Source organism: Callorhinus ursinus, unplaced genomic scaffold (assembly GCF_003265705.2).
Source record: "Callorhinus ursinus isolate GAN/ISIS: 27379988/994484 unplaced genomic scaffold, GSC_fseal_2.0 scaffold58, whole genome shotgun sequence".
NCBI lineage: Eukaryota > Metazoa > Chordata > Mammalia > Carnivora > Otariidae > Callorhinus > Callorhinus ursinus.
The window spans coordinates 5,500,972-5,514,793 of record NW_027397120.1 but is presented as its reverse complement, the minus strand read 5'-3'; the positions used below and the strand labels follow the sequence as shown (position 1 = coordinate 5,514,793).

The 13,822-nt window shown below is 45.8% G+C and overlaps 1 protein-coding gene across 5 annotated transcripts in view; it reads left to right on the top strand.

Moving 5' to 3' along the window:
* Positions 1 to 13,822, top strand: part of DOCK1 (dedicator of cytokinesis 1) — a 485,590-nt gene that overhangs the window by 377,310 nt on the left and 94,458 nt on the right. For all 5 annotated transcript variants that reach the window (XM_073884741.1, XM_073884742.1, XM_025880059.2 and 2 more), the window contains one exon: positions 9,799 to 9,877. In XM_073884741.1, the coding sequence (XP_073740842.1) occupies positions 9,799 to 9,877 (79 nt within the window). The remainder of the gene's footprint in view (positions 1 to 9,798; positions 9,878 to 13,822) is intronic.

The window sequence follows — 13,822 nt, the reverse complement described above, 5'->3', positions numbered from 1 at the left end:
AACGTTCGAGGGGGTTGTCTAAGGCCTTTTTGATCAACACGTCTTCTTTCCTGATGACCAAAAAGACAGGTGTGAGCCCCATTCCCAACCGTGTACAGGTGAAAAACTCTCCAAAACTCTATAGAGGATGATCAGAACAGAATCACAGCTTCCCAGGGATGGCAGAATGTTCTATCAAGGGCCAGATAACGTGGCAGGCACAACTACTCGACACTGCTCTTGTTGTAGGAAAACAGCCACAGCAAATCCCTAAGTGGGGGTGTGTGGCTGTGTTCTAATAAAACTTTATTTATAGCACTGAACACCCATGAGGATGGCTACCGTCACCCAAAGCAAAAGCTAACAAGCGTTGCTGCAGATGTGGACGCATTGGCATCCTTGTGCGTTGTTGGTTGAATATAAAGTAGTGCAGCCGCCGGGAGAGACAATGTGATGGCTCCTCAGAACATTAGAAGGAGGATTCCCCGTGATCCAGCAATTCCCCCTGTGGGAATATACCCAAAAGAATTGAAAGCAGGGACGTGAACACATATTTGTGCACCCGTGTTCACTGCAGCAGGATTCACAGTAGCCAAAGATGGAAGGCACCCAAGCGTCCATCTGCAGATGAGCAGATAAATGAAATGTGGTCCATCTGTACAATGGACTATTAGTCGGTCTTTAAAGGAAGGATGATGGGACAGCCGCAGCAGCATGGATGGACCTGGAGGACATGACACTCACTGAAATAAGCCAGTCACAACAGGACAACTGCTGTATGATTCCGCTTCCATGAGGTACCTGGATTAGGCAGACTCCAGACGAAGGAAGTAGGATGTCGGTCCAGGGCTCGGGGGTGGAGGCAATGGGGAGTTGTTGTTTAATGGGCTCAGAGTTTCTGTTGCGAAAGATGGAAGGGTTCTGGAGGTGGATGGTGTGGATGGTCGCACAACAGTGTGAATGTGCTCAATGGCACTGAAGCGTCCACTTTAAAATGGTTAAGATGGTAAATTTATGTTATATGCATTTTACCACAGTTTTTTTAGAAGTTTTTTTTTATTATTATTATTAAAAAGTACTTTATTTGCAAAAACAGGCTGTGGGGCTTGGTTCGCTGCTTTGAAGGTTGGGACAGGGGTGGGGCTTGTAGCCCGTGTAGGAAACACAGTTCCAACCAGCGAGCTTGGTGAGAAATAGCTGAAGTGGGATTTGTATCCCAGCTGGTCAGTACGGAGAGAGAGAGCCTCCTGTGTGAGTTATAATAATTGTCAGTGCCATTCACGGGACATCTGCTACGCTGCAGACGCAGGACTTCATGAAAGCCCAGTGTGGTTGGTGTTAACAGCCCATTTTACATAGGCGAAGACCAAGGCTCAGAGGGCAGAGTGACCTACTCAAAACCACTCAGCTCGTTAGTGGCAGGCGTGTGTCCTGAGCATTAGGTAGCAGTATGGGGTACTGTGTACCCTGATGCTGGGAATGACCCATGAATCCTTTGGAAGGCAGGCACTCTCCACTGCCAAGATGTGTCAGTAAAAACCCTCATGAGGGAATGTTGTTGTACGCTCTTCCTGTAAAGCGCCTTAAGCATTAAAGGTCTGAAACCTGGCAAAAAGGGACTTAGAAAATACTGTAATAATAATATAAGCCAGTCTGAAAAGGCTACTTACTGTATGATACCAACTATGTAATATCCTGGAAAAAGCGAAACTGTGAAGACGGTAAAAGGATAAGTGGTGGCCAGGGGCTCAGCGGGAGGGAGGGATGAACAGTGGAGCGCAGAGGATGTATGATACTGTGATGGGGCATTCCCGTTGTTACACGTTTCTCCCAACCCACAGAACATCCACCAGGAGTGTGCCCTCCTGTAAACCATGGACTTTGGGAGAAAATGACGTGTCAGTGTGGGTTCATCCAGTGTAGGCTCTGTGCCCCCTGGTGCAGGATGCTGATAATGGGGGAGGCAGGGGGCATATGGGAACCTCTATACTTTACGCTCCATTTTGCTGTGAACCTACAACCGCTCTAACATTCAAGTCCCTTAAGGAAACAATAATAATAACAATAATGTGAGGGGGTTTGGAATGGGGTAGAGATGAAACGTGCAGAAGGTGATAATCATTGAAGCCCAGGGAAGGGGACGTGAGTCCCTTATGGGGTCTCCTATTGTATGGGCTGGAAATTTTCCTTAATACATTGTAAAAGCAAAATGATCTCAGGGACTTATTTGTACTATGCTGACCACGCCGGCTGAGCTTCCTAAGGGAGGCTGCGTGGTATGGGGACCGGTCGTGGGCTTGGTCTAAGCCTGCTCTGCCCTTCCGGGAACATGTGCTTCTGCCTCTTGGAGCCTTTTGTGTAAAATAGGAGGTCATTCATACCCCACAGGACTGTGTGCATTAAATGGCATAGTTTTTATGGAAGTGACGGAAGAAGTCACTGGGAATATACGAGGTGCTCAGGAAATGCTTACCAGCTAAGCGGCAGAGGTGAGGGGTGGCTGAGCCCAGCTGGACTCACAGAGCTGGGTGGGGCCCGGCCACCATCAGGGTTTCTCGCCTTCAGCCCACCGTGGTTGCTCCTTAGCCACAGTCCTGTTTTGGTGGGACCCGGAGACAGCCCCGAGCGGTGGGACAGGTAGGTGTGAGCCACAGATGGCTGCTCGCCCGTGGAGCCCGCACAGCAGGGACCACGTGGCCTCAGGCCGGAGCGGCCACTCCCTGGAATCCTCTCTGCACCGCGGACTGAGCCTGCTTTGGCGGGGGCCGGCCAGCGCAGTGGTTCACAGCACTTTGGATTTTAGTTCCGAGTTTCACGGATGCTAAAGCCCGATTGGAAAAAGAAATCCGGCAATCTCGACAAAAAGAAACCATGGCAGTTGCATCTTTTGACTCTACTGCTCCTTTCCTGCTTTAAGTCACTGCTGTGGACTGGACCCCCACGTCTGCAGCCTTCCGCAGTCTGACCCCCGCCGACCCTTCAGGCCTCATTCCCAGGAGGCTGTCCTCACAGTGGTCTTCCCATTATCTCCCAAATTGCAAATGTGGGAGGAGGTCCCAGCCAGGCCCCCCTCCTGTGGATCACTCCACGCATCAGATCCTGGGTCTTGCTAGGAAGTCACCTCTTTGTGCGTGTGTGGTCTTCACTGCCCGCCCCCCCGAGTCCCATGAGAGGAAGCTGCTGATCCTGTTTGGTCGTGGCCTTGACCAAAGCCTCTGCCGAGTGTGGGCTGTGCTCACAGACCAGTCAGCGGTGGTAACACCATTCTTCTCTCTCCATGCCGGCCGATTGAGGTGATGTTCTCCGCACCTGCTTATCACATCTCCCCAAGTCTCCACTCCTTCCCAGGGTTCCTGAATTCTGCGGAAATTGTTTAAGGCCATTTTCCAGCTCCTAGTCCTTGTTCTGCAGGTACTCACTTTCAATTTGCCTTTCTTCCACTCATTTTGGGCAGAACATTTCGTTAAAAGATGAGGTTCCCCCCCCAAATCATCTCTTGTCTTAATGCCAGAGGTATTTAAATGCCCTCATAGTGAACTGTACAATCTAATTATGTAACTTAAAGTAAGTTTAGGGAAAGAATGAAATGCCCCACAGCTTCACCGTCTGAGAAATAGGGTTTTGTATTCCACTGGAAGTTCAGTAGCTTTCTTGCTATTTTTTCCTGTGTCGTAATGAGGCACCTCATCTTCCAGTTTTATTGGCAGCAAACGCTGGGTAAGAGATGCTAGAAAAGCCCGAGGCTCCATCATGATAAAGTCATTTTAGCGACTGTAATTGTGCCAGGAACTTCTAATAGTTAAATTGGTTCCTGATTATATTCCACTTGCTAAGTTCCCTTCCATTCAATTAACACATAATTATTTAGGACTCTGCTACTTTTATTGTTCTGCACATACTGCTTTCCAATAGGCAGCTTCCTGGGAAGGTGTCCGATTGGACCCACGCAGCATCCAAGTCCCTTTCCATGTAAGGACAGAGCCGGGATGTGGTCCCAAGGGCAAGGCCTGCAGGACTGTCCCGGTGAAATGCTCGTGGTTGGGGGACTTGGATCCCCGCAGGTGCCTACTGCCACTGAGCCTCGCTCCACATGCCCAGCCTGTCTCCCCTTTTTTTTTCTTTTTTTAAAGATTTTATTTCTTTATTTGAGAGAGAGAGAGAGAGAGAGAGAGTGCAGGAGCAGAGGGAGAGGGAGAAGCAGGCTTCCTGCGGAGTAAGGAGCCGATGTGGGACTTGCTCCCAGGACACTGGGATCATGACCTGAGCTGAAGGCAGACGCTTAACTGACTGAGCCACCCAGGCACCCCCAGCCTGTCTCCTAAAGATGTGTGCCCAAGTGTAGAACTCTACGGCAAGCCTTCTCCTTTCTACCAAATGCTACTTAACATTCTGTGAAGTGTCTGTGGAGGTCATCGTGTTAAAAATGACTTCGGACTATGTGGTGATATCTCTGTGTTACCTTTAATCTCAACGTTAAAAAAAAGCAAGACCCTTACATCCTAAGTTCACAGTTCAGAGGGCTCACAGTTAGTACTTTGCTTTGCTGGTTGAAAATAGGAGAATCTCAAAAACTGGAGCCACTTTCTGGAGGTCCTATAGCTAAATGTTTACATGGACGTGAAGAAGATAGGTCAATAGATAGATGATTGACAGGTAGATGAGAGATGGTTGGAAAGACTTTCTGAAGGTCTGGTAGCTAAATGTTGACACGGATGTGAAAAGATAGGTAGATTGATTGATTGGATTGATTGATAGGGAAGGAAAAAGAGAGCTAGAGAGATAATGGATGGATGGTAGATAATGCATAGAAAGAAGTGGATCCAGACTGTAATTGGTTGTGTGTGGGGGTGTGTGGACAACAATCCATCACATATCTGACACCATTAGGAATTATAGTAGGTATTTTGTTTCTAGTGGGAGCTCACTGTGGTTAAGTATCCAGGTAGAAGAGAAGGAATTCAGGAAAACTTCCTATTTGTTTGTTTGTTTGTTTTGGTTGTATGAGGTTTGGGAATGAACTCTATCTGACACTGACCCCTAAATGATCAAAAATGGGGAACATCGTAACAGGATTGGCAAAGATGATGACTCTGACTTCGGGGAGCCAGGAATCAGTTACCAAGAAGCATGAGATCAAGTCCTCTCCTTGCGGCCATTAAAAATAAAATTTGCAGTCATTTGTTTTGAATAATTTGAGAAAGTGCATCTAGACCTTATGGCTTTTTAAATCTTTTTGAGATGACATAGTTTGCCTGTAGGTCTGTCTACATTATTTATTTGTGTGTTTGGTTTCATCTTCCAAGATTTTAGGTTATAAATAAAGCCATTCAAAGGTTAAAAATGATTGGAAAATAACTCTGTTAAATACGGGCTCACACTTTTTCTTAATCGTTTTGACCATGCGGGACCAGCATCTGTGAAAGCATTTCATTCTCACGCATTGGCTTTGTTTCTAGAAATTACTTAATCCTCCCGGCTGAGAATAGACGTAACTTGTTTGGCTCACAGAGTTATGAATCTTTTTCCCCCGAGTCCGTCACTTTTCTGGCAGAGTAGAAGTAGTGCAGGTCTGTACTGTTTCCCACCTTCCACTGCCCACAGGCTCTACCCCCTGCAGCATCTCACTCTCGTGCTTTTGGGAGCTGGGTCTGTGGGGAGCATTAGGCGTGACCTCTCTTCATTGTGTCCTGTGCTTATGTACAGTAATGTTGAATGGGGAGGGTGGATTCTCTCTCTGTATTAGGGCAGGCTCGGGGTTGGTTGGTTTGTTTACTTGTTTTTGTTTTGTTGTGTTTGCCTGGTACCAGGCCTGGACACGCCACTGGCCCTGAGAGATCTGTTAGTGCGGGGAGAGGCCAAAGGTTCCTTAGATCAGAACACTTCAGAATATTCATGGTGCCGAGGGGTCCTTTTAAATGCTTTGGGGGATCCTGATATGTAAACGACAAGGTTCCTGTCATCAGGAACAAGTTCCAGAGGTGGAGAGGAGAATGAGGGACCAGCTCTGGAGGTGGAGAGGAGAATGAGGGACCAGCTCTGGAGGTGGAGAGGAGAATGAGGGACCAGCTCTGGACACAGAGAGGAGAATGAGGGAACAATGCCCAACCATAAATGTCAAATGCCTAATGAGAAATTTGGTTAACAAGAAATTCAAAACAGCTGAACCCCACAGTGGACAACCTACTCAGAATGTAAGGACTCCACGGAGATCAGGGGCGACCAAATATAGCCTCTCTGTGCCCTCTGATTTGGGTCAGAGCCTGATCTTCTGGGCTACACATCCATCCATCCATCATTCATTCATCCATCCATCCATCCATCCATCCATTCCAGTGACTGACAGCTAGGGGGCATATGAAACTGTGCTGGATCCTGACTTAGCATTGCAGGCACATGAGTGAATAAGCAGACAGGATTATTTGGGAGCAGTCTGGAGGGCTTCCCTGTCCCTGAGCCCAGCTCCAGCAGTCACCAGGGCCGCAGAGCCAGCCCATTCACACTGCCCTCCCTCTTGTTGCCTCTTGACAAAAAGGACTTGATCTTGAACTGTGTCAAACCTGCCTGCTCTCTTCATTTCAGACTGGGAAGGTGTCCTGCTGTCCAGTTGCTCAGCTTAGCTCACGATCTTTCCATATTCCTCTATGACTGAAAGCAGATTTTTAGGCAAAAGCTTTTGATGTGATTTTCTTATTTATTTTCTCTGGTTTGACATTTATTAAAAATAACCCATGAACTATAGCAGATAGTAGATGTTGTCATGTAAAAGTTAACCCCTGTTTGCTGCTTTTTCCTTAGAGCATTGAGTCATCCTCAGATGGTCTTGGCATTGCTCAGTTTTTAATCCCATCAAGTGTGGGCTCTTGGGTTTATATAATTTATGTGTGTCCCGGCTGGTTCTGTAGAAGGTGTGTGGGCCTGGGTGTACTGAGCTTGAGCAGCTCACCCTTGTTGATGGCACCAATGACGGTCTTCATTTGATCTTCCCTTTAGTTATCCTGCTACAACTCACATTCTGTGTTATTTGCTTTCTGTCCTTGCTTTTTAAAAAATTTATAGTGAATCTAAATTATAGAATCTCTCTCAGCCCCTTGCTTTCTCAGTTGTCAGTTCATTAAAAAGTTTTCATTTGGCTTTCATATTATTTCAGCATGGCATATTTAAAAAAAAAGTCATTTTGAGAAATATCTTTATTTAACTGGCTGAAATTGTTCCAGAGCTTAATTAGAAGTAGCATATTGCAACTGTTTGGGTGCTGTCTTGAGGCAGAATGATTACCATGTAATAATAATGCATGTTCTAGTAAACTTGCCTTTATTGTCATAGAGGGCTGGAGGGAGGCTTTTCCTTCAAGCTCAGAAGGACCCTGAGGGGACCCTAGGCAAAAGCTGAGTTCTAAAACTGAAGGAAAAATCACGGGGTGGTCAGTAGCCCAGGGTTTTGTGCTGCGTGAGAGCTCCACCCTCTAATGACAGGGAGTGGTCTCGCTCCACTGACAATCGGGAGACTTTCTCTGGCTGCTGGGGTTAATGCAAGTACAGGTTCCCAGATGCTCTCTGAACACGGTTGCCAAGGGTCAGAGGGGCAAGGCAGACCATTTTCTCTTTAGGCTTGCATCTTGCACTTCTGAGGGCTAAACCTGGCACAGGAGACCCCAGCCCAGGCCTGGAGAGCTGATGAGGCTTGCAAGGTGTGCTGTAGATACAAGACATGTCCTAAATTGAGTGATTTTCATCCTGGTCCTGTATTTGTCAAGACTCCCTGTGTTCAGCTTTTCTCAATAAATCCCAAAATTCAGCCATAAGAGCTACTTTTGAAATTGAACTGGGCAGCTTATAGTTGTAATATCTGGCAACTCTCTGGCTGATGGATGCTGCTGCCCATTCTGTGCCCCTGGTATATGACAAGGCCAGGATCCCCGTGTCCCTCCACTGATAGTCACTTAAAACGCAGATGCCTCCTTTTTGGTTCTATTGGATGCCACCAGGGAAGAATTCAGATAAGTCTGGCCACAGTTTTCGTCAGCAACTGAGAGGGCACACTCCATCACAGGCCATTTGTCACACCCGTTTTGGCCCCGGATCCAACCATAGGTTCCTTAATGAGATGCTGTCTGCAAACCCCCTTTCTTAGAGCTGTCTGAGTGTGTGAGAAGCTGCAGTGTTGGGCAGGAGGTGGGGATCGAGACCTCCTTAAAGCCCCAAGGAGGGAGTCCCTTTCCTCCTCCTCCCGGGCTTCCTGGCCTTCGGGGGGCTCTGGGACAGTCTGAGGTGGGCGGCTTCTCCAGGCATGCACGGCTAAGAGACCATGCTTTCGGAGAGCCCTGGTTCCTGGGAAGTAACCTAGATTCTTCTTATACTCTTCTGGCTGCTTCCTGCTGTCTAAACAGGGGAAGTGTAATTAAGTTTATTATCTGTGACCCAGTGCTAATTCTCCTTGCATCCTGCCTTTGTGCAGAGGGAGAAGGGTCCCTTAAAGAGAAGTATCTGGACTGAGCTTTATTACCGTGAACAGTCTCAAGGGCAGTAAAACAAATCTGCAGGATGAACAAGCTGGTGGAAGGGTTAGTCCTCTGGAGTCATTTATAACCTCTCAAATTACATATCCCAACATAGAAAAGTTAAAGTCCAGGTATTGAAGGATGTGATATTTTGCTCTGGGTGCTTAAAAATTGTACATTATCAATGGATTAATGAATTAAAATTCCTGCTAACCTTCTTGTCAAATCACTTACACATCTACTATAGCTTTTTTATTTGAACAAGTCATTGGTTACCAAAATCGACATTTCCAACAGAGGATGAATGACACCGAAGTAAGCCATACCTCCAGGGGCACCAAAGTCAGCCATACCTCCAGGGGCACCAAAGTCAGCCATACCTCCAGGGGCACCAAAGTCAGCCATACCTCCAGAATATGTCACCAGACCACTCCACTCCCGATAGATGGTGTATAACAGCATGTTTAAATGCTTACCCATAAAAAGCCAGCTATAAGCAAAGGCCAGTTTAATAATGTTCCATGAAGACATGGTGACTTGGGAAGAGGATTTAATTAGCACCTTTTCCTTTTTTTTTTTAAATTAGGATAAAGAAGATGTGGTCCATAGATACAATGGAATATTCCTCAGCCATCAGAAAGGATGAATACCCAACTTTTACATCAACATGGATGGGACTGGAGGAGATTGTGCTAAGTGAAATAAGCCAAGCAGAGAAAGTCAATTATCATATGGTTTCACTTATTTGTGGAACATAAGGAACAGCGTGGAGGACATTAGGAGAAGGAAGGGAAAAATGAAGGGGGGGGGAATCAGAGGGAGAGATGAACCATGAGAGACTACAGACTCTGAGGAACAAACTGAGGGTTCTAGAGGGGAGGGGGGTGGGGGGATGGGTTAGCCCGGTGATGGGTATTAAGGAGGGCACGTACTGCATGGAGCACTGGGTGTTATACGCAAACAATGAATCGTGGACCACCACATCAAAAACTATTGATGGACTGTATGGTGACTAACATAACATGATACAAAAAAAAGAAAAAAATTAGTTTTTTTTTAGTGATACTTCTCATATGTTACTTTCAGATGCTGGTATTTTGGTCAGTTTCTTTTATTCTGCATGTGCTAATTTCCTTGGTTAATTTGGAGCACATCTGCATATAATTCTCTGGGCTTTTTATTGGCACAACCTCATATCTTTTCACAGGACTTCGAGAGTTCACTTTCCAGACAGACTCGGGTTGTATCTAATTGAAATGCCAAACCTACAAAGGTGCCAGAGCCTAAGTGTGTAATTATGTAATTTTCTCTTGATCTTTCAGAGTCTTCCTGCGAGCGATTAATCAGTATGCAGACATGCTGAACAAAAAATTTCTGGATCAAGCCAACTTTGAGCTACAGGTAAGAGAAGACATGCCCTTTGTTGGGAAATCATGCTAAAACAAATCGCCGGTCGGAGCCAATATCTTAGATTTCTAATTCTCGAACTTAATTGGTTTCCCATGCAAGGTATGGAAATGGAATTCACAAGATGTACTACTGGAACCCAAGGATTGAAAATCATGCCTTTGGAGTATTTGCTCAATTTAGCAAGGAGAGAGATGGAGCGGTTTCAGAGCAAACATGTGGAATCAGAGTGACAAATAGGGACTTAGCTGGGAGGCCACCCATATCTGCTCTAGCGGAAGAGACTGTCTCAGACCCAGACCGTCCAATGTTGGGAGGGAGGGATCCGCAGAGGCAGCCAGGCGGATTTGCACCCCTGAGCTCTGCTGGCTTTGAGAACTTGGTTCCCTGCTGGTGCCACCTGCAGTGGCCTTTACCAGGCACAGACCCTACCCCACATGGCTCTGGGTTGGGTCAGCTGATCTATCAGTTTGCGCCCTGTTTCTTCAGTGCTTGCAGAGAGAGGCAGGGGGTGTGTGTGATAACAATTGACGCTGCCTGGCATGACTTACCACACATCTGGTGTTTGTGGCTTTCAGTTTAATTGCACTCTGGGTGTATTTCTGCTAATAATGATTTTTTTTATTACTTAGTTTACCAAAGCTTCCTGGGCAGGACTGTTCACTGAGACAGAACCTATGCCATATTTCTTTTATAATTTTTAAATGGTAAATGTCTGTTTTATCTGCACTATGGAATATAAGTGTATATTAATATATCAGGAACTGTAGATCTTAAAGTGTTACTATTTTTTACAGTTTTTAAGATTTTATCATTTTCTCTGCTTAATGCTTGTTTTCCCACAATCCTAAAACACAGGTATGTTCTCGTTGTAAAATATTCATGCCCTGTTAATCAACACAGCAGGTGAAATATGAAAGACCCCTCCTCACCCTGTCCCCTCTGCGGAGTGACTGAACTAATTGTGGGTGCTGCCTGATGCCTGCTTAAGCAAATTTATCCAGACTTGTGCATGCTTTTCTTTGGCTTTTAACCCAAACTGGGTTATATCCTGTATATTTTTTCCTGTTCCGTCACATTTAGCAAGAGACATGTACCAACATTTGTGCAGGCCCTCCTGCACTGAGGAGGACCTCCGGGCTGTTGCAGTTTGTCCATGTTACAAGCAGTGCATCTCGGTGCTGCATTGCTGTAGACGGGCTCCTGGAAGCGTAACTGCCAGGCCGAGTAGTAAGAAAGTGCACGTGAATGGGCGTTGACAAATTATCCTCTGGTAGCAATTTGCAATCCCACCAACCTTCTTTGAGAGCAGCCACTGTCTAAAACCATCTCCAGGACCAATTTCTTTAAAATCATTGTCTCTTATTTTTGTTGGAATTTCTCTGATTGCTGCTTAGGCTGAGAATACTTACTGGCTGTGTGATTTCTACTGTGAACCGTCTGATCATTTCCTGTACTCATTTTTCTATTGGGCTATTTGTCATACTTTTCTCTAAGTTGAAATTTGTAATATAGCCTGTTCATGGGTTTAGGCTTATCACACAGAAATTTTTAATTTTTCTGCAGTCAAATCTGTCATTTCTTCTATGCCTCTTGGGTTTTATGTTTTGCTTGGCAAATCCTTCTTTGCCTCAGTGTTATAAATGTAACTATTTTTTTTTAACGTAGTGAGTATGTGCTAATACCTTTATAATTCTGCCTTTTTTTTTTTTAACTTCCTGATGATTAATCTAGCTGGGATTTTCCTATTTAGTGTTAGGGCTAAGAGTTTAAACTTAACTTTTTCCCATATCATTTCATGAATAGATTCGTCTTTCCCCATGATTTAAAATGCCACCATAGAAAACATAATTGCAAATGTATCAGTATGTGTATCTATTCTACTTCCTGTGTTATGACCTTCTGGTTTTATACCTTGCTAGTAGAGCCAGAACTTCCTTATAGGGTGCCATTGCAAAATTATCTTGGCTCTTCTTTTGTATTTCCTTTCCTTTTTTTTTTTTTTAATTTTTTAAGATTTTATTTGTTTATTTGACATAGAGCACAAGCAGGGGGGTGGCAGGCAGAGGGAGAGGGAGAAGCAGGCTCCCCACTGAGCAAGAAGCCTGACCTGGGGCTCCATCCCAGGACCCTGAGATCATGACCTGAGCCGCAGGCAGATGCTTAACCCACTGAGCCACCCAGGCGCCCCTTTGTATTTCCTTTTCCATATGAAATGCAAGATCAGCTTGTTAACCTTACTTTTTTAAAATGCTGCATTTATTTTAATTGGGGATCCATTGAGTTTATAAATAAATGTAGGGGAAATGTTACAGAATTGGGGGGAATACTTTGCAGTATTTCTTTTTTTCCCATCCCATACAGGAATATTTAGGTCTCCTTTTTGTGTCCTTCATTAGAGTTTTCCATTTTATCCATCTGAGCCTCACCCAGTACTCACTGGGTAGATTGTCATGGATGTGAAGAGTAGCTGCTGTGAGTGTGGGGCTCCTTTTTCCCAGCATGTCCCGTATTGCTGCTCTTGTTCACTGTTTCATGAGGAAGGTCCCAAGGCTGCTTCCCTCATGCCCACATACCTCCACAGCCGTGTGCTCTTTGGAACAACATAGCACCTTGGCCCTTGCCAAGTGTGAAGTGCGTACGGATTGCTGTTCCACCCTGAAGCGCCCCCACCCTCCTACCCTCGGTGGCTGGCTTGGGTGCCATATGGTGGAGACAGCCTTCGGTGTGAGCTCCAGGGCTGCTCTGACCAGTCACGTTATGTTCTTACATCCTGTTCTTCACCGCACAATTCTGTCTACAGACGCCTCCTTCTCCCTGAACTCATCAACCCTGAGGGCTGCCTGCCACTTCCCCTTCTATGTCCTTGTGCTCTAGCCCAGGCTGCCTCCCAGTCCTGGCAATACAGCACAAAGGACTCTTTACCTAACCCTCCCCCCCACCTCCCAGTGTCATAGTGTGTATTTCCTACAAACAGGAACTTTCTCCTGCATAACTGCAGTAAAGTACCCAAACCAAGCCTAACAGAAGTACTACCATCTAGTCCTCAGACCCCGTTCAAGTTCAGACATCCCAGTACAGCTGTCATGGCTCAGCGCTAGACAGGTGGGGTGACTTGGCATACCTCAGATCTTGCATTGAGTACTATTTTTTGGCTTATATTTTTATGTTATTTTTTAAAGACTCTTTTTTTAACATTTTGTGTATTTAAGAGAGAGCGTGCATGAGAGAGCGAGCATGAGCAGGGGAAGGGCAGAGGGAGGGAGAGAGAGAGAGAAGCAGACTCTCCGCTGAGCAGGAAGCCCAACATGGGGTCAATCCCAGGACACCCGACTCGAGATCGTCCAGCTGCTTCACACATAACCCATGGCTTTGGGCGAGTCTTTGCACCGCATCTGAGATTCAGGGGCACAGCGCTTACCTGGGTAATCCTGCAGCGATCAAATGAGCTGCTGTGTTACTAAAGAAAGTGCCCAGTTCATGAAAAGTGTTAGGTAAATGGAAGAGCACACACTCTTACAACTCTGCTCGAAAATTCCCACTTCCTTCACAGGTGACTCAAAATAAAGTCGCTACTGTTAACACCTTATTTTTACATAGCCTTTTGCAGCTGTCTCATTTGATATCATAAATGGTATTCCTGTAAACGAGAAAACCAACACCCCCAGATTTCTTCTAAAGACTGTGGAAGGCCTTTTGAGCTTGGATGTGTGATGGGAACTCTGTCCAGGCTCTTTCCCTCCGGGAACAGGTGGAAGCCCCCCAGACCGTCCTCCGGTACACAAGCACGGTGGGTGTAGGAGTTATGTGTAAAGGCCAGGAGTATGTCCAAATCATTCCCATCGGTGATCCAAGAATTCTTCCTGCATTTGATGTTCTTGAGCTGGTCATAAACATGGACATAACCAGAGGTATTAGTTCCGTGACTTTAGGAATCTA